This window comes from Oryza glaberrima, chromosome 10, assembly GCF_000147395.1.
Source record: "Oryza glaberrima chromosome 10, OglaRS2, whole genome shotgun sequence".
Taxonomy (NCBI): domain Eukaryota; kingdom Viridiplantae; phylum Streptophyta; class Magnoliopsida; order Poales; family Poaceae; genus Oryza; species Oryza glaberrima.
Genome location: NC_068335.1, coordinates 12851696 through 12879392, shown reverse-complemented (window position 1 = coordinate 12879392; position 27697 = coordinate 12851696). Strand labels below are relative to the sequence as shown.

The window sequence follows — 27697 nt, the reverse complement described above, 5'->3', positions numbered from 1 at the left end:
CAAAATGTCCATAGTAATATAGCCCTTTTGCTTCTTCATAGATCAGTACCTTTGATTATTTGCTCCATGCTTCTAAAAATACAATTTATCAAAAATAAAAATCTTCTTGAGCATTACCTAGGCCACTTGTTCTAATATATTTTCCACTTGTTCTAATATATTTTTTATGTTTACTTTTTAAATATTAATTCAACCTTACAATATGAAAACGTACTGAAGCACAACATTCCAGCAATAAGAAAAGCTGAAAGTTTTCAACAACATGAGTTTTATCTATCTTTCAACTTTTTTTTTGTTATTCCAATGCATGGTTTAGATTGTCATATCCTAATTGTGTTCTTTTTATGAGCTCTCGTTTTATTTTCTCTAACTTTTTAAGCTTATGGTACATAATCTTTTCATATGTTGAGTTGCTATATAGCTGTTACATTTCCCCACATGTTTTGTGTATGCTACTTGACTACTTCATGGATGAAAAAGGATAAGAGGAATGCTTTTAACTTTTGACGTGATCATGGCTTTTACATGGGTTTAGAATTTTCCTTTTTGCTAACAAAAAGCCATTCACTTTCTCACTACATTTATTTTTCATCACACACTTCCAATTCTAATATTCATACGTACTAGATGGTCAAGAGAATAATGCTCATACAGCACACACAAACAACTTCATCCATCGTAATAAATACTCCCTCCGTTTCAAAATGTTTGATACCGTTGACTTTTTAGCACATGTTTGACCGTTCGTCTTATTAAAAAAAATTGTGAAATATGTAAAACTATATGTGTACATGAAAGTATATTTAACAACAAATCAAATGATATGAAAAGAATAAATAGTTACTTAAATTTTTTTGAATAAGACGAATGGTCAAACACATTCTAAAAAGTCAACGGTGTCAAACATTTTGAAATGGAGGGAGTAATAACTTTTATACATTTAATTGCATTTTATACCCTCTCACTGTCACGCGATGCTTGCCCTATAAGGCAAATTGCTGTTTCACGCATATATATCTGCCGAACTTTTTGTTGTAGAGAAACACATTGCACCGATAAGGTAGGGAGTTGGCACTAAACATTCTTTTTGGTTGTGAAAGTTGTTTGTGCCATGGACGTCGTGATGTAAACTTTCTGCAAAACACGATTTTAAAGAGCTCATGTGATCCAAAAGTTCCTCAAGATCGATCAGTGGTCCACTGGTCACAGAGAGTTTGCACTTTAACCTATCCTCTATAAGCTGCCTAAAAATTTTAAATACGTTTTCTTCCACTAATTAAGCTGGATGCATGCACATGTGCATAAAAAGCAACATGCCGAACTCATCGCTTAATTAATTGGTGACAGAATTCTTCTCCAAGCTAGTATGGAGATATATGTAGTGTGCACACTCGAAGCCAATATTTGGGCCCAACTATAAAGTGTGAGAAAAATGGAGAATTACTATCTGTTGCATGTCGTAACCTTGAGTCAACGGTTATGCAACTTTTTACTAACCATAGGAGATTCACCAATAGACTGGAATAATGTTTTTCTTGTCATGTTAGGATTTCTTTTATTTTTGGTTGGTGTGCTTATTTAATTTTGGACTGCGCCTTTTTAGTGTGCTACTTCTTGTAACAAATGGCTATAACTCTCATGAGCAAAGGCCAGGATGTTTCATTCTATTATTAAAAAAAAATGTAGTGTGCACTTTTGGTCGATCAATTTATTGGCATGTGTAGCTTTAGGCTTTATCATGAGGTTGGTAGCTAGCCGTGGTTGATTTAGACACGATCGATACTCATGCAAACTGATTAACTGAACGTGACAAATCAATAAAAGAAAATGAGGTTCCTCCTCTCTTTTTGACCGCGGCATAGTGCCCGTGTGCTTTTACAGAGGCCAAATAAACAAAATATATTTCTAAACATGTACTACGTACTAAATGTTTTTTTTTCTAAATGGCATAAATACAAAAAAAAAATATAAATATATCTCAAGGTCTCTTATGATTACAACGTGAAATAAAAAAAAGAAGGAACATATGCTCTATACGATTGTGCTGGATTTAGATTATAACGGTATACATTGCTCGATATGGTTATATACAAACTACAATTGCATTTATAAAAACATAAATTGGTCAATATAATTGTGTACAAGGTTCTGTTTATAAAAGTGAAAACAAGAATTGGATGTCAAATCCAATTATACTTTTAAAATCCAGATTCGCACAAAACTAACACACAAATTTGGACCTAACCGCCTAGATAGTTGTCGTAACACTGCCAAAACACCGATTTCAAAGCATGTAGTAAACTGTTGTCGTTTTAGTTTTTCTACATATAGCAATACTTCTTTTGTTGATAATTTTTTAATTAACTTGATACGCCCATGGTTAAAGTACTGGTCCCGGCCATCTCCCAACAAGAAGAGAAGCCTTTGATTGTGCCATAAGAAAACATTGAACCAAAAAATGTTTCCAAGAAGACCAACGTTTCTCTGGTTTTCATTGGAATTTGAATATATATAGAAATGCTATCGAATAATATCAATCTTTTTCCCATGAAATAAAGTGGTCTATATGAAAAAAGTCATTAAAAATTGAATCTTCCAAAGATTGTTTGTCAATTCTCCATTTTCTACAATGCTTAAAAAAGAAAAACACACAAAACTTCAAAAGAATGTCTGAATTCAATGCGACATTGCAAGAAACAAAGGAAAGAAACCGTTAGTTATGACCTCATGGAAAACTTCCTCCAAAGTCATAGGATTATCATTCTATAGAAATTTCAAAGAAAAATATAGAATTGAATTCTCCTTAGGAATTTTCGTTATGAATCCACCAAACCTAAGGGGTCTAGGCTCATTTGGGTTGTAGGATTTTTGAACGTAGAAATAGTATGAAAATACATGTGCAAACTTAAGAATTAAAAAACATAGAAAACTACCCTACGATTGTTTAGCAAGCCAAAAAAGGATTGAAAACATTGTGTTGGAGTAGATTATTTTTTCCGTGTATTTCACTGCTACAAAAACAGATTTTTCCGTGCGGCCCAAAAGGGGTTTTCGCATGCGGAAGGGCTATCCGCACACGCCCAAGGGCATAGAAAAAATTGATTTTCGCGTGCTGGTGCTTATGTCACCCGCACGCAAAACTAAAAAACCAAAAAAATAAAAATCCAAAATATCCGAACCCTAACCCTAGAAGCCACCGCCGCCGCCCTCCTCGTCCTCGCCGTCGTCGCCGTCGTCATCGCCGGAGCCGGGTCCGCCACCCCCATGTCTCCCCACCGCCGGATCCGCCGCCGCCGCACGGGGGGAGGGCGGCCGTCGTAGGATCCGCGTGGGCGACGGCAACTGTGCCTCACCATCGCCAGATTCGTCGCCGCCCGCATCCCCCACCACCAGATCCACCACCGCCGCTCGTGAGGAGGGCGGCGCTGCTCCCGGCCGCGTCCTCCTCGTCGTCAAAGTCGTCGGCGGGGGCAGCGCCGCTCCCGGCCACTTCCTCATCGTCGTTGTCATTGGAGGTGGCTGCATGGATCCAGCTGTCGCGCGTGCATGGCAGCGGAGGCGGCGGATCCAGCCGTCGCGGCGGTGGCAGATAGGACCGTCACGGGGCCACTCCCGACTATTTCCTCCTCCTCCTCGTCGACAGCGGCGGGGACGGCGTGGATCCGGCCGTAGCGTGCGCTCCCGAGCTGCCCGAAGCCGAGCCGTCGGCCGCTAGTCGCCGTGCCACCTCCAGCCTGCTCCTGGCCGTCGCCTCGTCGGCGGTGCCAAGCCAGCCGCCTCCAGCGTGCCGTGCACTCGGAGGGGAGGAGAAGGAGAAGGAGAGGAGAGGAAGAGAGAGAGAGAGAGGAGTGAATGAAATGGAAAGGAGGAATGCAGTGAAAAATTTGAAGTGAGTGAGAGGAAAAAGAGAGAGGAAGGGATAAAAAATTTGTGTGCGGTCCACTTAAGAGGTCCGCCTGTGAAAATAGGCTCATGTTTGCGTGCGGTCCACTTAATAGGCATATTTGCGAAATTTGATTATTTTCGTGCGGTCCTCTTAAGGACCCGAACAGGAAAATGGATGACGATTTTTGCAGACGCGACCAGCTACGATCTGTCTGTAATCTAAAGAGGTATGTGTACATGAAAATCATTTTTTAATAGTGTTTCCCCCCTAAAAGTGGAGGAATATAATGTTTTTTTCTTTGCTAGATTCCTTTGAAACGAATGGATATTCTTATACTTTTCCTTTATTGAAATGAATGAGTCCTAAATGTTTAGAGATTTTTTACTGTCATTGAGCCAGCGCGGTACCGAATCGTGGCCGTCCATCTAGCCGCATTGAACGGCTGGTACAGCTTCTGTATCGCGTGGTACCGCAAGGATCAATAGATGCGGTACCATGGTGGGAGGGTAATTATGTAATTTCTCGTTCTCTTCCGCATCCCGCACGTATCGTTTTCGCTCTTCTCCCCGCACGCGGCATCGCAGGCAGGCATCGAAGGTCCTGGATGCGACGGCGGCCATGGTGGTGGATGCAACGGCGGTTGCTGTAGGGTGGATGCGACGGTGGCCGGTGGTCGCGGCAGGATCGATGCGACGGCGGCTGCGGCGGGATCAATGCGACGGTGGCTGCGGCAGGATCGATGCGACGATAGCTGCGGTGGGATCGATGCGACGGCGGCCGCGGTGGGATCGATGCGACGGCGGGATGGCACTATCGTTGATGCAATAGCGACACGACGACGCCTTGGATGCGAACCACCCCGACGGCATCAGGTTGTAGCCTCCGTACGGCGGCGGCGGACAGTTGTGTGCGGCGGGGATGGCGGAGTGTAGTACACGGGTGGCAACGGCGGCGGGTAGTAGTCCAGAGTTGGCATGTCCGGCGGCGGTGAGCTGGCGTACGTGCGCATCGTGCAGTCGTGAACTCCTTGTGGTCGTGGACGACGAGCCACGAAGTCCTTGTCGTCGTGGACGGCGACGGCGGCATAGAGGCATCCCCGGCACGAGCTCATTGTGGGTGGTGCTGACCCCATTACCCTCATGTCATTCTTCATTGATAGATTTTTTTGTCCAATCATACCCCTCCTAAACCAACGGTTAGATTAGATTGATACCTCATGATACCTCGTACCCTCATGGTACCTTTTTAAGAATGGAAAAAATACTCAAATGTTTATGTAAGGTATGCTATACGTCGGTCAAATCACTTTAATTCAGAGTAGTTCTTTCTTAGACAACTAATATGTTTTACCCAACTGGCTATCTACAATAGGGCACAACTAACGAATTTTTAATTAATTTTGAGGGAGTCTTTATCAGTTGATTTTGTAATATTGTGACAAAGTAATTTCGAATAAATCAGTATGATATCACTGGATACATCTTTTGCTCAGATGTCTGACGGCAACAGCCAACAGTAGTCTGCTTCACTAGTCAACAAAACAGAAAGGTGATGGATCAATTCATCCACATGTTCAGCAAGAGGGCGTAGGGCCACGGGCTCACCGTGGGCCTCCACGTGGAAGCTATCCCAGCCATCCACGTATACTCAGTCTATGAGCACCCTATCCTACTACGTCCAGCCTCCGCCGCCGCCGGCCACGTCATCGGCGCCGTTGACACCGCCGGCGGTGCGCCGGCCTCCAGCACGGCGCAGGCGATGTGCCTGTTGGCCGCCTCGGTGAAGTGTACGCCGTCCCACGACACGTACGTCGACGGGTCCGCGCACGCCGTCGACCCCGCCGCGCCGCAGAACGCCGCCATGTCGAAGTTGTACGCGCCGGCGCCGGCGCCGCAGCACGCGGCGAGCGGCGCGCCCCCGAACCCGTGCCTCCCCGGCGAGGCGACGATGTCGGCGACGGCGCGGTAGAGGTCGGCGTAGGCCACGACGACGGACGCGCCCGGGTGCGCGCCGCGGAGCTCGGCGACGGCGCGGCGCAGCTCGCGGTTGTGGTGCTCGGCGAGGCCGTTCAGCCGCGTCATGCAGCCGGACTCCGGGTCGTAGTCGTCGCCGGCGACGCCGCCGCCGCCGCCGCCCTGGTAGAGCGCGAGCAGCTGCGGCTCGCAGCCGAGAGGTATCATCCCCGGCACCACCACCGTCGTCGCTCCGGCGGCGATCACCTCCTGCAACACATACACACACACATGAGATCGATCGAAAACCTACGTGTCGTGACACTGGTCGATGTGTCATTACTGATCAAGATGATCTGCTCTTTTTCGTGAACACGCAAAAAGATTACACGTCAGAGAGTTGATGTACACAACGCAATGATCGTACCAATTAAACTTACGTACGTTCACGGTGGAGCGGATGGCAGCGACGATGTGCGGCACGACGGAGGTCTCGACCTCGCCGACGGTGAGGTTGCCGACGAGGGAGACGAGGTAGTCGTTCACGCCGATCTCCCCGACGATGAACAGCGAGCTCGCCATGATCTTCCTCCTCCCTATCAAAAGTGAACCAACACGCATTTTTCCGGCACGTGCGTTTATTAATGATGTCAGAGAAAGATAAAAAGCACTCGATGATACACTGATCGAACATTTCGGCCGGTAGATGGCACGTCGCGATCCGCTTTATTTCTAGTGTTTTTTACCGTGATCTGAAGATCCAAGAATCTGCAAGACTTTGTCGAACCAGGCGGTCTGGTTCGCGAGAGAGACCGGCACGAACGGCTTGAGACCACGGCCCTCGTAGAACTCCGGCGGCAGCGCCGTCGACCCGCCGACGGCGAAGTTCACGCCGTGCCGGAACTCCGCCGCCGTCTCGCCGCCGGCGGCGAGGTACGGCGCCGGGTGCCGCAGCCGCAGCGCCTCCACTGCACGTCGTCACGTCGTGATCAGAAGTTTGCCATTTTGGTTTGAGAATGAATGTGTGGTGGTGGTGGTTGGCTACCGATGAAGTCGACGGCGAGGCGGCCGTCGGAGGCGCGGCCGGTGGGGCGGCGGAAGAAGGTCTCGCCGTAGGGAGGGCGGCTGGCCGGGCCGCCGCCGCCGCCGGTGGACGGGAGGTGCAGCGCATTGCCGGTGTCGGTGAGCGAGTCGCCGAAGCTGAACACGCGGGTGTAGGCGCCCGTCCCGCCTCCGGCGACGGCGGTGGCGAGGAGGCCGAGGAGCGCGGCGGCGGCGGCGACGAGATGCGGGGAAAATGGCGTCATCGATATGCTTCCCGTGGTTACCGGCTCGGCGAGGGTTCTATCTATTTGTAATTGGCGTCCAGTAGGAAAGTCTTTTTTTTCTCTCTCTTTTATGTATATATTTTAGCTGTCCATTCTAAGTCATAATTTTTTTGACAAATTCAGAATCGAAAAACAAATGAGATTGTCTATACTCTATAGTTCATGCCCAACCATATTTTGTTATTCTTTTTGTTTAAGTTGAATTTAAAATTACATGATTGTAAAGCAACACATCACACATATTGATCTATCTCACCATGGTTTTTTAAAGTTTTAAATAAATTTTACAAAACTACAGGACTTTGATTAGCCTAACATAAAACTACAGATTTAAAAATGTGTACCACAAAATAATATAATAGATTTAACATTATATTTTCAGTAAACTACATATTTAAAGATATCGTATTATAAAACTACAAATTTAACATCAGTTTTGTAAAGAAAACTAAAACTTTTGTAATCTTAATAGTTACTTGAATATCGCTAAGTCTAATTTTATAATACGATTTCTAGAATATGTAGTTTTGGAAATAATTTACCGCTAAATTATAGTTTAGGATACAATTATTTAAATCTGTAATTTTACAATAGTTTCATCAAAATTCATGTAGTGTTATAAAAACATACTCTAAAATGTTCAATCGTGTTTAAGCGAGGGGTACAAAATGAGGTAACGTTCATTCAAAGGGAAAAAAAATTCAAAACAAAACAAAACACCTCCGGCGTGGTGTGGACACCGAAGGGATTGCGACGAGAGACGTGACGGATACCGACTAACTGATCGAGATCTCAATGAATTGACGATTTCACACTTCCAAAATTAAAATGGCACACGTCCAACACAAGAATGCAAGACGCAGGATCAACGACGTCGTCGACGACAAGGAGGAAGAGTCATGTAATAATCGTGTTTATTTCGCGAACACTGCAAACCAAATTTAATTTCCCTGACATTTTGTTCCCTTTGATGCCGTGTTAGAATTAATGAAGCTAGGAGGGTTGGGCTAGCCTGGGTTTGGCCCACAACCAATAAAGCCGACGCGGTCCAGAAGGGACACGGCCATCACTTTTTTTTTTTTACGGTACGACCATGTGACCTTATTTTTATTTTAGCAAAAGTATGAATTACCCCCTAACTATCGCGGTCGACCTAATTACCCCTGAACTTAAAAACCATACATTACTCACCCTAAACTTTTAATACCAGACAAATTACCCCCCTTAACCCAATTCAGAGCGGTTTTGTTCTACGTGGCGTACGTGTGACAATTCAGTTAGCATTTTATTTATTAATTAAAGAAAGGTGGGACCCACATGTCATACTCATCTTCCCTACTTCCTCTCTTTCTTCTCTCTCGCACGACTCTTCTCCTCTCTCTCTCTCGTACGGCGGCACAACGGCGCGGGGATGGGTGGTGGGCGGGGACGGTCGGCGCGGGCGCAGGTGGGTGGGGGCAGTCGGCGCGGGTGCAGGTGCGCACGGCGGCGTGGAGGGGCGGGCGGCGGACTGTGGCGCGCTGGGGCGAACGACGGACGGCGGTGAGGGACGCGGAAGCGAGAGTGGCGAACACTCGAGTGGGAGCGCCTCCGACACGACTGCCTTCCTCACCTCATGGGGGTGACGCGGCGCCCGTGACGCCGGCGGCAGGCTCGGGCGGGATGGGAGGGGGAACCGGTCAACCGGGCGGCAGTCGGCTATGTGGATCCAGTCGGCGGCGGCAGCCAGCGCCACGACGCTGAGTGCCGTCCCTGCAGAGACGTTGCTTCCTGCCGCCGCCTCCATGTCCCGCGCCGCCGCCCACCGTGTCCTGCGCCGCCGCCGCCGCCTGCCGAACGCCTGCCGCGGTGCCGCCAGGGAAGGGCGCGCAGCGAGATCGGGGAGGGCGCAGCGCCATCCGCTGTCTCCAACACCCTCCTCGGCGCCACCCGCCGCGCCCTCCCCGCGTTTCACTGCCGCCCCCACGCACCGACCACCCATCTGGCATCGCGTGCCGCCGCCTACCGCCCGTCCGCCCCTGCGCGCCGCTCGCCGCTCGTGCTGCCGCCCACATCTCGCCGCGCCCGCCGCTGCCGCTTGCGCCGCTGCCCTCCTCTCGCCCTTGCACTGCCCGTGACCGTGAGAGAGAGAAGAGTGAAGATAGAGAGAGGAAGAGAGGAAGGAGAGGTATGACAGGTGGGTCCCATAATTTTTTAATAAAGCAAATGCTGACTAGATTGCCATGTGTACGTTAAGTAGGACAAAACCGTTCTGGATTAGGTCGAGGAGGGTAATTCGTCCGGTATTAAAAGTTCAGGATGAGTAATGTCTGGTTTTCGGGTTCGGAGGTAATTCGGTCAACCGTGATATTTCAGAGGTAATTCGTACTTTTTCCTTTTATTTTTTATTTAAACGCTATATACTCACTACGCACGTAAAATCATCCTTATAAACTTTATTTACGAGAGCTTATTATACATAAGACTCTCAGATTCTAAATTTCGAAAATATGTAGCTGTAAAATCTGAAACGTGAACTTTAAAACCAGAAGCTAAAATAGACTAACCTTTTTCAAATTCTCACCGACTCTTTCTTATGATATGATTTTCAGCTACCCAAATAAGGCATGTATATACTTGTTTTGTTGACTTCATTCAAGAAAACATACTCCCTCATTTCATATTATTTCATATTATAAATTGCTTGACTTTTTCTTAGTCAAACTTATTTAAGTGTGATCAAGTTTGTAGAAAAATATAGTAATATTTTTAATAAAAGAACATATAATTAAAATATATTCAATGCTAATTTGGTGTTGTAAATGTTGCTAATTTTTTCTATTAACTTAATTAAAACTAAAGAACTTTTTTTTAAAAAAAGTCAAATGACTTCAAAGAGAGTAGCTTTTAGCTAAATCCTGACATTAATATAGATGTGGAAAGACAAATATGCCGTTAGGACTATGTGATTTTCCTCCTATTATATTGTATTTTTTCTAGACTTTTGGCATGCCCAAACTTTAATAAATGATTGTTTACATCTGACGATTAGAACACCCGCAATGGTAAAGTAAGGTGCTATCTATAAAGCATGTACATCTCAACAATAGACTAGATTAATAGTAAACCACTTCAATGGTATGTCTACATGGATATCTATAGCTCTCTAATCCATTGCCTCGTTTTTCTCTATAGACTATCTGCAAGTTAGTAGATAGCTTTGCTCTCTCTCTTCATTTAATCTCTTCCAAATAGGAAAATATGCTGACATGGATCTCTTGTAGAGAGCCTATAGATAACTATTGCGGGTGCCCTTAGAGGCTGGGTGGTGGTCTCCAACCAACCAAGGAAGGAAAAAAATGAGGATAATAAAAAGTTCCAATAAATCCTGAATTTAAAAATTATGTATTTATGCTATAAATACTTCAGTAATAAATAAGGTTTTTTTGAGCGAGATAATACGTGACAACAACATAACAAGATCTATATTCATCCTTAAAAAAGTATAGTTTTAGCTTTAAAAAAATGTCGCATAAATAGTGTCTTTTTAGAGTGGAATCATTAGACCTCCTTATTATCCCTTGGTCTTTCTCATCTCATTCCACCTGTACTCTTTCCTTCTCATTCTTTTTCCTTCTTATTTCCTCTCTTCATATTAATGCAGAGCATATTAACAAAATGCATGTTTAATATGTCTGGACTAACTAAAACAACGGTCTTTTTAAGACGGAGGAATTATACAGTAGTTAATGATTTCACGGTCGTGTTAGGATGGCACGGGCGACGAGCTTGTTGGTGGCCTCCGTATAGTGGATTCCGTCCCATGACACCGACGATGATGGGCCGTCCGCGCACACCGTCGACCCTGGTGTGGCGCAGAATCCCGTGAAGTTGGCGTTGAAGTTGTACGGCTCACCACCGCTACCGCAGCATGCCGCCAACGGCGAGCTCCCAAACCCTGCCAAAAACAACATCCACCCATATCAGCAGCGAGACGATGACGATGATGGATTCGTCTCGCATGCGGAGATGCAATTTTTTTATTTTTATTTCATTTTTTTGATATTTTTTTCACACTTAGGAGAACATAGGAACCAACCGTATAAAAAATAAACTCAAACAGACAAAATATGTGACATGTAGAATTTTTCAAAACTCTACCGAAACGGACAAAATATGTCATCTATTAAAATAGGCGTAACTTTCTCATACGGACTCGGAATCAGGCAAATAATATATGCACGGACATCTACAGAAAAAGTTACATCCGATTCTCCCCTGCTTTGCCGGGTTCAGCGATATTAAAACCTCCAAATTCCGCTTGCAAGATTGTATTTTCGAGGAGAGAAGTTTTTCGGTAGAGCTTTGGAAAATTCCACATGCCACATATTTCGTCCATTTGAGTTTATTTTTTATATGGTTGGTTCCTGTGAGTTCCTAAGTGTGAAAAAATATCAAAAAAATAAAATAAAAATAAAAAGTTGCGCATCTCTCTCCTCTGCACTGTTCGGAGAGAGAGGAGAGGAGAGGAAAAATTCTACATGTAACATATTACGTCCATTTGAGTTCAATTTTTCTATGGTTGGTTCTAGTGTGTCCCTAAGCGTGAAAAAATATCAAACAAATAAAACAAAAATAAAAAATTTTGGGGGGGGAGGGTCGCCAGCCACTGTGGCGCACTCCCCGTAGCCACCTCAGCATCGCCCCGCCACGTCGGTAGGGGGACGGCGCCAGAGAGGTTGGCACCGTCCTGTTGGACGACGGCGCCAGCCACTCTGGCGCCCCAAAAAGGACCATTTTTAGATAAGTTTTTCTAGAGGTCTATTTGCGAAATAAGTTTTTCAAAAGGACCAAAATGTGAAAAATCTAGGCAAGACGATGACGATGATGGATTCGTCTCGCGTGCGGACATCGTTCTGTCGCCGATTGAAAAAAAAATAAAATATATTTTTTGACCTGTTTTATGGAAATATACACGTTTAAAAAAATGATAAAAATATACCGTTGTCATTGAGCAAGAATGCTGAATTAGTTGTTTTCCATTGCTAATGCTGAATTAGATGTGAATTAATTGGTGATAACGCTAATTTAAAAAATAACACGGTCAATTAGTTAATTGCTCCTAAATGTATATATTCCTGTAAAACCCAATGAAAAAAATATTCTTTCAATTCTTTTCATGTCGTTAATTCTCTGTGGGTGGTCGAGGACGCAGTTATACGTTACTCTATCCATTCCATATCATAACTCATTTGATGTCTTATCTAGTGAAATTTTGCAACATATAAATATCAAATTATTTTCGTTAATTCTAACTTTAAATATATTTTGATAATATTTTTTTTGAAAATACTATATTTTCTCTATAAATTTAAACATATTTAAAAAGTTTAAATAATAAAAAAGTCAAACGACTTGTTATATGAAACGGAGGGAGTACCGTATTCTCCAGGCGAAGCGATGGCTGCGGCGACGGGACCGTACAGGTCGGCGTACCGCACTATGGCCGCGGCGGCACCAGGGTGGGCTCGCCGGAGCTCGTGGAGCGCCCGCTGCAGCTCGCGGTTGTGCAGCTCGGCGAGGCGGTTGAACCGCGCGATGCAGCCGGACGCCGGGTCGTAGTAGTCACCTGCGTCGCTGGGGAAGAGGGCGAGCATCTCCGGCTCGCAGCCGATCGGTATCATCCCGGCGACAACCACTGTCCTTGCTCCGGCGGCCATCACAGCCTGCAGATACATATACAGCTCAATTGCAAGACAAGACATGTAAGCAAAGCAACCGGCCGAGAATCAAATCGAACGGAGTCCATGCGCTGCTCTCACTAGTAAAAAACAGTTTTTGAAGACGGCCCAAAAGGAGTTTTCGCGTGCGGTAAGTCTAGCCGCATGCACCAAATGGTTTGCAAAAATCGCTATGTCTGCGTGCAGGTGGCGCAGCCGCACGCAAAAATCGGACTTATGTGTACGGGTGTTATGTCGTCCACGGGCAAAAATAAAAATCTGGAAAAAGAAAATAAGAAACCAAAATAACAAAACCCTAACACTAGAAGCCGTCGCTGCCGTCCTCGTCGTCGCCATTGATACTGCCGTCGTAGTCCTTATCCTCCTCCTCCTCATCGTCATCGGGTACAGGGGCGGCGTAATTCGTTGCAACCACCGCACCATAGGGGCTGGATCTGCTGCCACGAAGCCTCCCCACCGCTGGATCGACCACCGCTAAGCCTCCCCACCACTGCCGCCAAGTGTCTTAACGTTCCACCGCCAGATCCGCTCCTCTCGAGGCTAGCCGGCTACGGATCCGCAAGAGAGACGGCGAGGTTGCTTCGCCGTCACCATTGCTGACCTCCTCTGCCGTCGCCGTTGTGCCCTCGACCGCCACAGTGTGCGCTGGTTGGGCGCAATCCGCCGCCACCAAGCTTTCCCACCACCGGCTCCGCCTCCTCCAAGCCTCTCCACCACCGCCGCCGTGCTTCCCGCCCACCATCGTCCGATCCGCCTCCCTAGCACTACCGCCGGAGGATTCGTCCCTCTTGAGACCAGTCGATTGTGGATCCGCGAGGGAGGCGGAGAGGCCCCTCTGCCGTCGCCATCGCTGACCTCCTCCGCCTTCGTCGTGCCTCCGGCCACCACCACCGGCGAGAGAAAGAGAGAGGGCTGAGAGAGAGGAGAGGATTGGGAGATCGAAGGAGAGGAGTGGGGGAGAGAAATGGAGGAGAGGAAAGGAGTGGGGCTGTGGGGGGCCGGCCGGTAAAATATTAAGTTGGAGGGTGGCCGAGTGGACTTTTCGCAAGCGGGCCTCTTAACAGGTCCGCATGTGAAAATAACCTATTTTCGCTTGCAGGCCTGTTAAGAGGCCTGCTTGAGAAAATCAATTTTTGCATACGGGTCTCTCAAGGAGCCGTATGCAAAAATGTTGGTCGATTTTACAAACGCGATAAGTTACGGTCAGTCTACAAACTAAAGGGGTCTAGTCGAGAAAAATCTTTTTTTTAAGTAGTGTCTAGAGTCTTACGGCGACGGCTGAACGGATGACGGCGATGATTTCAGGCACCAAGCTCGCCGCGGCTTCGACGGTGCCGTTGCCGGCGGAGAGGGCGAAGGAGTAGTCGTTGAATCCGATCTCACCGAAGTAGAAGACTGAGCTTGCCGCGATCATGCGCTTCTCTGAAGTAGTAGAAAATATTGGTGGTCAAAACAAGTTTATTGGTGGTAAAAACAAGTTATAAGATGGGTGCGATCAAATTAATTAAGTTTCGCCGTTCAAAATTTATTCAAGCAAAGCCACTTGTATTGTTTTGTTGGTGTAAATTAAACTTCAGTCAAACCTGTACCGCCTAGTGCACATGCGAATCAATTCTTAGACCGGATTGTTTAGTCAAAACTCAGAACTCTATTATTGTCCATTCGTTCGAATAGAAAACACAATATCATTTGATTAAAAAAAGTTTTCAGCAGGTCAACTTCTTCCGGACCAGGATCAATCCGTCGGTGATCTTGGTCCAATGCAATGTGTAATGTAACTTCTCTTGAGTAATTTTTGTAATTTAGTCCTTTCTACATATTATAAGTCAGTTAACTTTTTCTTAGTTAATAAAGTTCTTTGGATTTAACCAAATCTCTACAATTATATTAAAGATGTTTTTCTGCTATTTTGATACATCATTCATGTTTGAATCCGTATTTAAGTTCGTTCGCTTCTAGAAATACAAATCCATATTTGAGTTGGATTTTAAGCCCATTTGCTTTTGAAAATACAAAAGGAGTTATAAAAGAAATCTCTTTTAAAAAAACTAGCATGCTAATTTGAGATAAAATATGGACTCCTAATTGCAGCTTATGATTTTCTAAAAAAGTATCTAAGCAAATTCCCGCAGTGAATTTTACCCTAGCTAAACCATATAACAACAATAAAATTAAAATATCATTACCCGTCGCAACGCCCGGATATTTTTTTCTAGTTTATTAAAAAATAGTAACATCTCTAATACCAAATGAGTTTCATTAAATTTTTTCATGAAATATATTTTGATAATATGTTTGTTTTATATTGAAAATATTAATATTTTTTTATAAATTCAATGTAACTTTTTTTAATTTACAAAGTGCAACGCAGATACTCACAAGTTTTAAAAAAAAAGATCAAGCGAATTATAACATGAAACGGATGTAGTGTCATGCGAATAGGTTAAAAATAGTTGTGGCTTAACTAGTCCTCGCGTATCCGTATTTTTCCACCAAAGATAACACAATTTCTTACAGTACTCTAATCAATCAAATAGTACTAAGTAACATAAGAAGCGCGTTGAATTAACGCTAAGCAATGCTACGCTTACGGTGGGCTGAGGCGCCGGCGAGCAGATGCAAGACATCCTCGAACCACCTCGTCTCGTTGCCGAGAGACACCGGCACGAACGACGTTATCCCTCTGCTCTTCAAGAACGCCGGGTCGAGCGCCGTCGCGCCGCCCACCGCGAAGTTCGCCCCTCGCCGGAATTCCGCCGCCGCCTTTCCGGCGAGGTACGGCGTCGGCTCCGGCAACCCCAAAGCCTCCACTGTGCACTCCACACAACAAGCAATCGTTCAGCGACGACGATGTAATTAAGTTAAAACAGTTTCAAATATTACTACTTTTTTCTATAAATTTAATAAAACTTAAAACAGTTTAACTTTAATCAAAGTCTAAAACGTTCTATAACTTAAAATGGAGAGAGTATATTAACTAGTGCGTGATCTGTTTAAGTAAGTTAACTATTCAGTTGCATACATCAACCAGTTTAAATAAACGATCAATGTTTACCGAGGAAGTCGATGACGAGGCGGCCGTCGGAGGCGCGGCCGGCGGGGTGGTGGAAGAATGTCATCCCGTAGGGAGGCCGCGTGAAGGGCCCGCCGGCGGTGACCGGGAGGATGGCCGCGTTGCCGGTGTCGGTGAGCGAGTCGCCGAAGCTGAACATGCGTGAGTAGCGTGGCAGCGGCGGATGCCGGCCACCGCCGGCCGACTCGACGACGACAAGGGCTATGCCGAGGAAGGAGAGCACCACGAGAAGACGTGAAAATGGCGGCGCCATGGAGAAATTAATCAAGCTCTTGCTTAGCAATAAGTGCGCAGCTAGTCAATGCAATGTGGGTTGCAAATTAAGCTCCACTGATCGATCGATCTTATATATATAGAGACTAGAGAGGGAGATTAAAGTCGTTTAATTAGTTGCAGCTATGTGGTGAGTGGCGGCATTATGCGTCGTCAACGTGTGATCAATGCCGTGAGAGAGCCGTGACAGCAATATTTCTTCAGCCGCCGCTGCACGCTGACTTTCCCTAAATAATTTAAGGGATAATTTCGTTTTTGCCTCCACTTTGATCTCTAATATTGTCGCTACTTTCTCTTACTATCCTAAACTGAGGAGATTTTGCCCCTATTTTTTAGGGTTTCGTTTTTGCCTTCACTTTTTAGAACTGAAAGAGGCGTTTACCTCTGGTTTGGATAGAAGTTAGCGGGACTAGGTTTATGGCAGAAAATACAGATTTTTCGAATTAGTGATTTACCTTTTTGCCCGTTGAAGGAGTTAACCACTCTCTCTCATCTCCTCTCGCTGCAGTCAATCCTGAGACCTAGTGCGGCGGCGAGCGAGCGGGTGGCGGCGGCGGCGAAGAAGGAGAGCAGGCGTCGGGCCAGGCGCCGCTCCTCCTGGCGCGTGCAGGAGGAGAGGGCGGCGCGGCGGCGAGCGGCCAAGCGGCAGCAAGGAGAGGGCGGCACGGCGACGGCTTCGTGGACCGCACGGACTGCTCCGTCTGCCTCGGCGAGTTCCGCGACGGCGAGAGCCTCCGGCTGCTGCCCAAGTGCAGCCACGCCTTCCACGTCCCGTGCATCGACACCTGGCTCAGGTCCCACTCCAACTGCCCCCTCTGCCGCTACAACATCGCGTTCGTCACCGTCGGGATGGTCTCGCCGGAGCCGGAGGCCCGCCCTCCACGGGAGGACATGGAGAGACAACCACAAGCTGGTCCTGACAATTGGCAACCCGGAGCATGTGCGCGAAGAGCCACAGAACGTGGTGACCGGTGTCGGCAACGGCGGCCGCAACCAAGAGGCGAAGGATGGTCCGGGGAGGTCGGAAGATGCAAATGGCATAGCTGAGATCAGAGTAGATGGTGCCTTGATGCCGCCCACAAGGGCGCCGTCGTCGTTGTCAAGACACGCACCGTGAAGGCCGGATGTCCATTGCCGACGTCCTGCAGGCGGCCTCCTGGCAGGCTCTTCGGGGTCCTCAAGACGGTGTCATGGGGAGCACAGCAAGGACAGCGGCGGCCGGGCATTGCCGGACGGCGCGGATATGAAGAGATTGGCGCCGGCCGGGGAGATCATGCTTCAGCAGCAGGAGTGGCAGAGGAAAGGACTCCGTTCTTCCAATGTGAGGCAACCAAGGTGGTTCTTTTGACAGGGAAATTTTGTCAAAATTTTTATTCAACTTCTATCAAAATGCTGCCGAAATTATGTGAAAATTCCATCAAATACAAATTTTGTCCAATTTGTAATGTCAAAATCTGTCCAAATCAATCATTTAATTTTAAACATATTTAAAAAATAAATTTCCAAAGCCATTGTATAATGGGGGTAAAAACACAATTAATGAATAGATATGTGAAGGCATAAATATCCTATTTAACACTGTTAACTCCTCTATCCAAAACAGGAGAAAAGTATCTTTCGGTTAAAAAAAAGTGGGGAAAAAACACAAACACTAAAAAGTATGGGTAAAATCAATATTAGAGATTAAAGTGGAGGCAAAATATAAGAAACGGATGCCGTGGAGAGAAAGAAAAAATCAGAAAAAAAAAACACGGTTGGTACTCTCCCGTTCTTTTTTTCCACCTATTTTGTCTTATAATACAGTGTAAGATCTGGATCTTATATGCTGATTTTCTTTTCATTTCAGAAAACGTCTTGATTAATTAATTGTCTTTTCAACTGGGTTGTGGAGTGAGCCAACAGCCAAGGAAGAGTGGGTTGTGAAACGTGTGCTGCACCAGCTTGGGATAGAGATCGACTGTCCTATATACTACTCTCTCAATTTTAAAATGCTTGACACCGTTGACTTTTTAGCACATGTTTGACCGTTTGTCTTATTCAAAAACTTTTGTGAAATATATAAAATTATATGCCTATATAAAAATATATTTAACAATGAATTAAATGATAGGAAAAAAATTAATAATTACTTAAATTTTTTGAATGAGACGAACGGTCAAATATGTGCTAAAAAGTCAACGGCGTCAAACATTTTGAAACGGAGAGAGAGTATCAAATAGGAATCTGGGGATCACATAAACGGTTCTTAACTTTCATATTCGAATTTGTACTTGTATTCACATATTTATGTTATTAAGCAAAACCAAATCAGTTTTTGACAGGTGTGGTATTTATTTTATGGTGTAAGTTGGTTTCAGTGAACGTCAAATTTAGTGACTAAACTATTCGCTGCAACATGACTACGATTGAGATTATCATAAAACTTAACTGTACTCTTTCCTTCTCATTATTTTTCCTTCTTGTTTTCTCTCCTTATATTAATGAATACATATTAATCTTTTAACAACATGTTTAACATGTTTGGACTAACTAAAATAAAGATCTTTTTAAGATAGAGGGAACAATTCTTTTTAAGACGGAGGAATTATACAGTAGTTAATGATTTCACGGTCGTGTTAGGATGGCACGGGCGACGAGCTTGTTGGTGGCCTCCGTGTAGTGGATTCCGTCCCATGACACCGACGATGATGGGCCGTCCGCGCACACCGTCGACCCTGGTGTGGCGCAGAATCCCGTGAAGTTGGCGTTGAAGTTGTACGGCTCACCACCGCTACCGCAGCATGCCGCCAACGGCGAGCTCCCAAACCCTGCCAAATCAACATCCACCCATATCAGCAGCGAGAGGATGACAACGATGGATGCGTCGCGTGCGGAGATCAATCTATCACCGATTGAAAAAAATATATAAAATATATATCTTTTTCTACTGGTTTTACAGAAATATATATACACGTCTGGACAAAGGATAAAAAGATATCGTTGTCATGGAGCATGAATGTGAACTCAACGCGCGTTCGCTCGATAGGACGACGTGAACTCGCTGCCGCGCGCGCCAGTTCGCATGGATGGTCAGCGAAGTGGCTATTGCTGAATGCTGAATTAGTTGTTTTCAATCGGAAATCTTAATCGGCGATCGATCGCCTGGAGACGGGGGTAGCGATCAATCCCCCTCCCCCTCCCTCCCTCCACCTGGTTTCCCATTTTGGCACCGCATTACTTTCTTGGTTTAGTAAATTTATACACCTCAACTTTACATATCTAAAGACCCAAAGTTTACACATCTAAAGTTTAGAGACCAAAAGTTTATAAGTCAAAAGTTTATATATCCGATTCAAATTTGAATTTGAATTCAATTTTTTATATATATAGTATTTCTATACATCTAAAGTTTATAGACCCAAAGTTTATAAGTCAAAAGTTTATATACCCGATTCAAATTTGAATTTGAATTATATCTAATTCAAATTTAAATTTGAATTCAAATATTTTCTATATATAGTATTTTTATGCATTTAAAGTTTATACACCTAAAATTTATAGACCTAAAGTTTATAAGTCAAAAGTTTACATACCCGATTCAAATTTGAATTTGAATTATATCCGATTCAAATTTAAATTTGAATTCAAATATTTTCTATATATATCATTTCTATACATCTAAAGTTTATACATCTAAAGTTTATAGACCCAAAGTTTATAAGTCAAAAGTTTATATACCCGATTCAAATTTTTTATATATTGTATTTCTATATATAAATTTTTCTAACTTTTTATTTTTTTAAAAAAATTTATATGGTGTACTGTAGTAGGAAGAGAAGAAGGAGAGGAGGCAGATGGAGAGGAGGGAGGAGTGTATAGGGGGGGGGGGGGGTTTCGCCTGGGCGATAGCCAGTGATCGCCCGTCCATTAGGCTCCCCCGTTTTCAATTGCTAATGCCGAATGAGATGTGAACTAATTGGTAATGACGTTAATTTAAGAAATACCACTAACAGTAAACAGTACAGTAGTAGGACTCTTAATTAATTGCTGACAGCTTTAATTAATTAATTAATAGCTCGAGTTCGTATTTATATATTAATGTAAAACCGATGAGAAAAAAATATATGTTTAATTTTTTTCTTGCCGTTCGTGGGAGATCAATATGTTACTCCCTCAGTCTTAATTAAACTTCTTTAAGTTTGGCCAAGTTTGTAAAATAATATAGTAAAATTTTCATTACTAAACAAATATATTATCAAGATATAAATTTAATGGAACTAGTAATTTAATGGAACTAGTTTGATGTTATAAATATTGCTATTTCTTTTAATAAACTTAATCAAATTAATATAATTTTAACTAAGAAAAAAGTCAAACGACTTATAGTATAAAACGGGGAGAGTACCGTATTCTTTGGGCGAAGCGACAGCTGCGGCGACTGGACCGTAAAGGTCGGCATAGCGGACGGCGGTGGCGCCGGGGTGGGCTCGGCGGAGCTCGTGGAGCGCCCGCTGCAACTCACGGTTGTGCAGCTCGGCGAGGTCGTTGAACCGCGTGATGCAGCCAGACGCCGGGTCGTAGTAGTTGCCTGCGCCACCGGGGAAGAGGGCAAGCATCTCCGGCTCGCATCCAATTGGTATCATGCCGGCGACCACCACCGTCCTTGCTCCGGCGGCGATCACGGCCTGCATATATATATACAACTCAATTGCAAGACATGTAAGCAAAGCAACCGGCCACGAATCAAATCGAGCGGCGTGCATGCCACTACTACAAAACATATTTTTTTCAAACTGTCGAAATAGTTTTTTGCGTGCGCACTACTAGAAAAAGCATTTTTACAGACGGCCAAAAGCAATTTTTGCAGGCAGAGGGGAGGACCGCCTGCAACCAACGATTGTGAAAATCATCCATTGTCGCAGTCGGGATATCGCAGTCGGGGCAATGGCCCGCCTGCGAAAATCCAATTAAAAAACAAAAAAAAATTGCCTCGCCGCCGCCTCCGCAGCAGCACCGGGAGCCGCCGCCGTTGGGGAGGGGAGCCACCCACGTTGCCTCATTGCCGCCGCCGCCGCAGCACCAGGAGCCACCATCGCCCTCCCCCGGCCTCCCTCCGGCCTGATCTAGGAGGGGAGGGGAGGGGAGCCGCCCATGTCGCCGCCGCCATCGCCACTCCGGGAGCCGCCGCCGCCCTCCCCCGGCCTCCCTCCGGCCGGATCTGGGAGGGGAGCCGCCCACGTCGCCGCCGCTGCCGCCGCCGCTGCCCTTCCTCGGCTTCCCTCCGGTCGGATCTTGGAAGGGAGGGGAGGGGAGCCGCCGCCGCCGCACCGGGAGAGACCGCCACCGGAGGGGATCCGCCCACGTTGCCGCCGTCGCCGCCGCCCCCTCCACCGACCGCGCCACCGCCCGCGCCGCCGCCGGCCCCCTCCGCCTGCGCCCTCCGCCCGTGACGCCGCCGACGCCCTCCGCCGGCCTGCGGAAGGAAGGAAGGGGATGGGAGGGAGCAGAGGATAAGAGAGAGAGAGAGAGGAGGAGGGAACAAGTGGTGGAGAGGAGAGGATAAGGATGGGTAGGTAGGATTTTATTTGGGTAGATAGGAATTTTGCAGGCGGACCATACAAGGTGCGCCTGCAAAAACAGGCGCCGCTTAAGTGGTCCGCCTGCGAAAATCTATTTTCGCAGGCGGACAGCGAACTTTACCCCGATTTATATTTTTGTAGGCGGTTATTTGGCTCCAAAAGTTATATCCGCCTGCGAAAAAAAGATCCCTACGTTGGAAAAAATGCTTTTTCTAGTAGTGGCGGTTGTACCAATCGCCTGCCCAATAGGGTTTATAAAAATGACAATTTTTCCATGCGGGTGGTGCACCGCATGCGAAATGCAGGCGCTTAAGCCGTGTGCAAGCGAAAAAAGAAAAATCGCAGCAAAAAAAATCCAAAACACAAAAACCTAACCCTAACCCTAGCCAATCGCCGTCGCTGCCGTCGCTGGCGGATCCGCCTCTCCCATCTCCACCGCTGGCGGATCCGCACCTCCCATTGTCGCCGACAGTGGATCCGCGCCTGCCGCCGAAGTCCGCACATGCCGCTACCATGCCGCCTACCGCTGGATCCGCGCGGAGGAGCGCGGGGAGAGCCGCCACTGGCCTCCCGCTCGAGTCCGTCGCCGCATTCGCACGGGGGAGGGCCGAGGGGGCTGCTGCCGTCGCTGCAGTCGACGGATCCACCACCCTCGCCGCCAGACCTCGCAATCGCTGTCCTCGTCGCATTAGTCGCTCCCGAGGGTGGCGCTGTCGGATCCACCGCCCACAGTCGCCGCACCCACAGCCGCTCCCGAGTGCGGCGGCTCCTGTGCTCTTGAGGACGGCGCCACCGAATCCGCTGCTTTTTTTATGCGGAGCATTTAAGAGGTCTACATGCGAAAATATAATCATTTTCGCAAACGGCCTCTTAAGAGGCCCGTCTACGAAAATAAATTTTTGTATGCGCTCCTCTTATGGAGTCGTCCGTGATGTAGGTCGATTTTTAGACGAGACAGTTACAAGTCCGTTATACCATCTATAACCTATTGGGATTCTTGTAAGAAAAAAAATATTTTTATGGTAGTATGCGCTGCTCTTACGGTGACGGCGGAACGGATGACGGCGATGATGTCGGGCACCAAGCTCGCCGCAACGTCGACGGTGCCGTTGCCGGCGGAGAGGGCGAAAGAGTAGTCGTTGAATCCGATCTCGCCGAAGTAGAAGATTGAGCTTGCCGCGATTGTGTGCTTCTCTGAAGTAGTAGAAAATATTGGTGGTAAAAACATGTTATGGTGGGGACGTACGGTGCGATCAAATTAAGTTACGCCGCTTAAAAAATTATTCAAGCAATACATTTGTATTTCTTCGTGTTAAACTTCACTCAAAACTGTACAATTTGACAACCCAAATCGATCATAAGCCACATGTGAATTAATTCACCGACCCAATTGTTCAGTCAAAATTCAAAACTGTGTTTTCCATTGGTTCAAATAGACAATCCAATTGTTCATTTTGTGTTTAAGATATACTCCCTCCTTTTCGTACTGTAAAATGTAAAATGTTTTGTTCTCTCCATCGCTTATCTAAATTTATTAATATTCATTTGAATTCGAACACATATATAAAGGGCATATAGATAGATCAATTAATGTATGAATCTATTCGATACTCAAAAAATCTTACAATATGAGTATTAAACTTTCATGATTAACAGTGAGAGTTTCCAAAAATCTTTAAATGGCAGAGCTCCTGTGTCCTATCCGATCTCTCAAAAAAGAAAGAGTTTCCAAAAATGTCTCTCTCTATCAGGGAATAACCTACCAAAGCCTGATTGAGTAATTTTGTTAATGCCCTATTTAGATTCCATCTTTTCTCTTCAAATTTTCAACTTTTCCGTCATATCGTTCTAATTTCTTCAAACTTTCAATTTTAGCGTGGAACTAAACACGGCCTAATTACTTTCAATCTATCAATCAACTAGGTAACTATTAACATCAGAAGCATGAAATTAATGTTGTGCAATGCTAGCTTAATTACCGTGCGCTGATGCGCCGAGCAGCTGCAGGACATCCTGGAACCACCTCGTCTCGTTGCTGAGAGACACCGGCACGGAGGAGGTCATTCCCCTGCTCTTCAAGAACGCCGGGTCAAGCGCCGTCGCGCCGCCCACCGCGAAGTTCACCCCTCGCCGGAAGTCCGCCGCCGTCTTTCCGGCGAGGTACGGCGTCGGCTCCGGCAGCCCCAGCGCCTTCACTGTATGCATGCGCTCCACAGTCCACACAAACAAGCGATCGATGAAGACGACGTCACATGAATTACATACATGATAACAATAAACTAATTAATCCATGGTTTTGTTTAAGTAAAACTGCATGCACGTTCAATCAGAAAACTAAGATTGCGGGGCTAGCTATATATTTGTTAACTAAAAAATTTGACAGATGTAAATGTAGTACAATCGTGATGTGAATATATTATAGTTTGCACGTAACTATAGTATAACTTGTATATAATTTTCAAAAATCTCTAGGTGACATGCTATTTATGTGAAAACAGGGGTAACGGTACCGAATCCTCCCACATGTGTGTGGGTTGTGATTTTTTTCCTACCGTCCTTGCACGAATTTTAAAGCAAATATAACGGTTTAAAATTACATCGTAGTTAAATGGTAGTTACATGCAAATTACTGGATTTAGGTGGTGTTTGGATCGGGGACTAAATTTTAGTCTCTATCAAATCGGATGTTTGGACACTAATTAGACGTATTAAATGTAGACCAATAATAAAACTAATTGCATAAATGAGAACTGATTCGCTGACAAATTTTTTAAGTCTAATTAATACATAATTAGCACATGTTTACTGTAGCATCACATAGGCTAATCATGGATTAATTAGGGTCAATAGATTTGTCTCGCGAATTAGTTAAGGGTTATGGAATGAGTTTTATCATTAGTCTACGTTTAATACTTATAATTAGTGTCCAAATATCAGATGTGACAGGGATTAAAATTTAGTTCATGTATCAAACACCACCTTAGTTACACTAAGATTGTATTATATTTACATCTGTTAAATTTTAAGGAAAAAATTTGTGGACAAGTATATAGCAAAATTGACGAGGAAAAGCAGACAATTCACTTGTTCTCCATCATAGATGTTTGGGACCTTTCTTTTTTTTCCTTTTTAAGAAAAAAATAATCGGGATCATATCGTTGATGTTTACCGAGGAAGTCGATGACGAGGCGGCCGTCGGAGGCGCGGCCGGTGGGGTGGTGGTAGAAGGTCATCCCGTACGGAGGCCGCGTGAAGGGCCCGCCGGCGGTGGCCGGGAGGATGGCCGCGTTGCCGGTGTCGGTGAGCGAGTCGCCGAAGCTGAACACGCGGGAGTAGCGCGTCCGCCGCGGCGAATGCCGGCGGCCACCGCCGCCGCCGGCCGACGACTCGACGTCGGCCGCCGCGACGACGGCGACGACGAGCACGCCGAGGAGGAGCGAGAGTAGAAGACGACGTGGAAATGGCGCCGCCGGCGCCATGGAAATCATGTATGCTCGCTCTTACGTAGGCAATGCAATGTTGGTTAATTTGCAAATTAAGCTCCACTGATCAATCTTGTTTATAGAGACTAGAGAGAGAGAGAGAGAGAAATTCGAATGTGGTTAATTTGCAAATTAAGCTCCACTGATCGATATTGTATATAGAGACTAGAGAGAGAGAGTCGATTATTTGCAGCAGTGTGGTGATCGATCGAGTGGTGGCATTATGGGTTTGGGAAGATCAATGCCGTGAGAGAGCCGTGACAGCGAAATTTCTTGAGCCGCCGCTGCACGCGCGCTGACTTTCCATAATTTATTTGATCTACACAAATATACTACTCTACTAACATGAAGATGCTGTGGAGAATTAGAGAAAATCAGAAAAAAGTTATTTTAAAAATTCATATTAATCTAATTTTTAAGTTTTTAGCCAGATAAATTATACTGAGAGGTAAGAAAAATTTTACCATAAATTTCCATACCTCCTAACACCGGAGGTACCAGATTTCACTGTAGAAAATATGGTGCCTCCGATACCTTCTCAAGAACCGATAAAATTACTCTTTTAGCTAATACATAATTAATTATACGAAAATGAGTTAACTCTTTTCCGTGCTGAAAGTTACTAGCAGGCAGTGCCGAACACATCTCGTCGTCCTTCCCGTTGATTAATGGGTAAATTAGAACCATGCCATTGTAATTTTACAATGTTTGAGATATGCTATCGGTATTTCAATGACATGAGGACCCACATAAGTCAATGACATGTGGGTCAGGATGTTATATCTCAAATTTTATAAAATTATAATGATATGGTTCCAATTTTCCCTTGATTAATTGTCTTTTCAACTGGACTACGGAGTCAGAGAGGAGTGGGGTGCATGAGTTTTGGCTGATATTGTGATATGTGTGGTGCACCAGCTTGGGATAGAGATGGACCTACTGTCCTATCATATAATAGGAATCTGGGGATCACATAAACAGTTCTTGATTTGCTTGCGTACATGACTTTCCGATTCGAATCCGTATTTCTATGCGCATATCTATATTATGTTATTAAATAAAACCAAATCAGTTCTCATAGGTGTGGCATTTATTTTATTGTAAGTAAATTTTAGAGGATGACAAGTTTAAGAGTGAATTGCACTTCGTACCATGTTTTATCGTCGAAGTTTAACTCATGATCATTCTATATCCAATCTTTTCACTTTGAATTATGTAACTTTACATTTGTTGCATAATTAATGGACTATTCTAGCTCTCTTCGCAAACCATGTCTAACGTCTCCTTGATAAAGGTATGGCATGAGCATGTCATTAATGTTTTGCTCAAAGTCATTGAAGTGCTAAAGATGTGATTTGAGGTAGTCTATTGTACAACAAATTAAGATAAAGTTACCTAGCCTAAAGTAAAAAAAAATGGACAAAGGGTGGTCCAAAGTAAAACTTTTACGATAAAACATAGCCCAAAGTGATATTAACTCAACGACTACGGATAGAGGCCTCTATTAATTGTTTGCTCTATATGGAACCAACCAAAGCAAAAAAAAAATTAAATTTAAAACTTATTTCAGTTAGCCTTGTGATCAATTATGAGACCACACTGTTGTCTATCCGATATACAATCAGATGATGTAAAGGGAAAAGGTGTTATGTACGTATAATGAGGTGAAGGAGGAGGCAGAACAAGCTATTACTATACCAAGAGTCAGGAAGAGAAGCTATGCAAAGATTAATGTACGTTGATGCAAGTTCAGAGAGGAAACTGGAGTAACAAGTGTAGGTATAATTGCTAAAGATTGTAGAGGACTTGTGCTGTTGGCATCACATAAAAATCTACACCTGCGTGGCTTGTCTGTTCAGGCTGAAGCGTCAGCTTGCCTTAGGACTTCGGATGGATTCACATGCTTATAATCTTGGAGACGGATAATTTAGAGGTCTCTCAAGCATTAGCAAAGGAAGCTCAATTGAGATCTTTGTGGGTGGGAACAATTGCAGAAGCAAAAGGGTTGATGCAATGTCTTCAGAGTGTGCAAAACACATTATAAGGAGATTTTTCAGAGTATACCATCGAATACGCACTACTTTCAGGATATACCATCCAATTCGTGCTACTTTCAGAATACACCATCAGAGCATGAATTTTCTTCGTTCCATGCCACTCTGTCTCTTGGGTCATAGCGCCGTCATCCTCCGTCCGACCGGCGCCGCCGTCGTCAGTCCACCATCGCCTGTGCCGGCGCCCATGTCAGCCGCGCTGGCGTCCGTCCTTCGCCAGCATCATCGTCGTCCACCGGCCACGCCGGCACCCATGTCAGCCACGGCGTCGTCCGTTTGCCGTCGCCGCCATCGTCGTCGTCCACCGGCCGCGCCGGCCCCCGTGTCAGCCACGGCGTCGTCCGTTTGCCGTCGCCACCATCGTCGTCGTC

At 45.3% G+C, this 27697-nt stretch overlaps 3 protein-coding genes and 1 pseudogene across 4 annotated transcripts; 1 reads left to right on the top strand and 3 right to left on the bottom strand.

Moving 5' to 3' along the window:
* Window positions 1-5329: 5329 nt before the first annotated feature.
* On the bottom strand, window positions 5330-7211 carry LOC127786209 (GDSL esterase/lipase At5g45910-like). 2 transcript variants are annotated; one of them, XM_052313552.1, is made up of 4 exons: window positions 6884-7211; window positions 6585-6806; window positions 6279-6434; window positions 5330-6108 (listed from the first exon to the last, which is right to left on the bottom strand). In XM_052313552.1, the coding sequence occupies exons 1-4, from the start codon at window positions 7143-7145 to the stop codon at window positions 5558-5560; spliced, it is 1191 nt and encodes a 396-aa protein (XP_052169512.1). In that variant the 5' UTR covers window positions 7146-7211; the 3' UTR covers window positions 5330-5557. The 2 variants fall into 2 exon arrangements, with proteins under 2 accessions (XP_052169512.1, XP_052169511.1); XM_052313551.1 differs by having other exon boundaries at window positions 6283-6434; window positions 6884-7208.
* Window positions 7212-10661: 3450 nt separating this feature from the next.
* LOC127752989 (GDSL esterase/lipase At1g28600-like) lies at window positions 10662-16254 on the bottom strand. Its single transcript, XM_052278443.1, has 5 exons — window positions 15942-16254; window positions 15478-15696; window positions 14157-14308; window positions 12586-12871; window positions 10662-11103 (listed from the first exon to the last, which is right to left on the bottom strand). Exons 1-5 carry the CDS (start codon window positions 16210-16212, stop codon window positions 10901-10903), a joined length of 1131 nt encoding a protein of 376 aa, XP_052134403.1. The 5' UTR covers window positions 16213-16254; the 3' UTR covers window positions 10662-10900.
* Window positions 16255-16377: 123 nt separating this feature from the next.
* LOC127785853 (E3 ubiquitin-protein ligase Os04g0590900-like) lies at window positions 16378-17557 on the top strand (annotated as a pseudogene).
* Window positions 17558-18756: 1199 nt separating this feature from the next.
* On the bottom strand, window positions 18757-25278 carry LOC127752990 (GDSL esterase/lipase At1g28590-like). The gene is made up of 5 exons (XM_052278444.1): window positions 24960-25278; window positions 23770-23985; window positions 22833-22984; window positions 20617-20896; window positions 18757-19039 (listed from the first exon to the last, which is right to left on the bottom strand). Exons 1-5 carry the CDS (start codon window positions 25276-25278, stop codon window positions 18837-18839), a joined length of 1170 nt encoding a protein of 389 aa, XP_052134404.1. The 3' UTR covers window positions 18757-18836.
* Between the last annotated feature and the right edge of the window lie 2419 nt (window positions 25279-27697).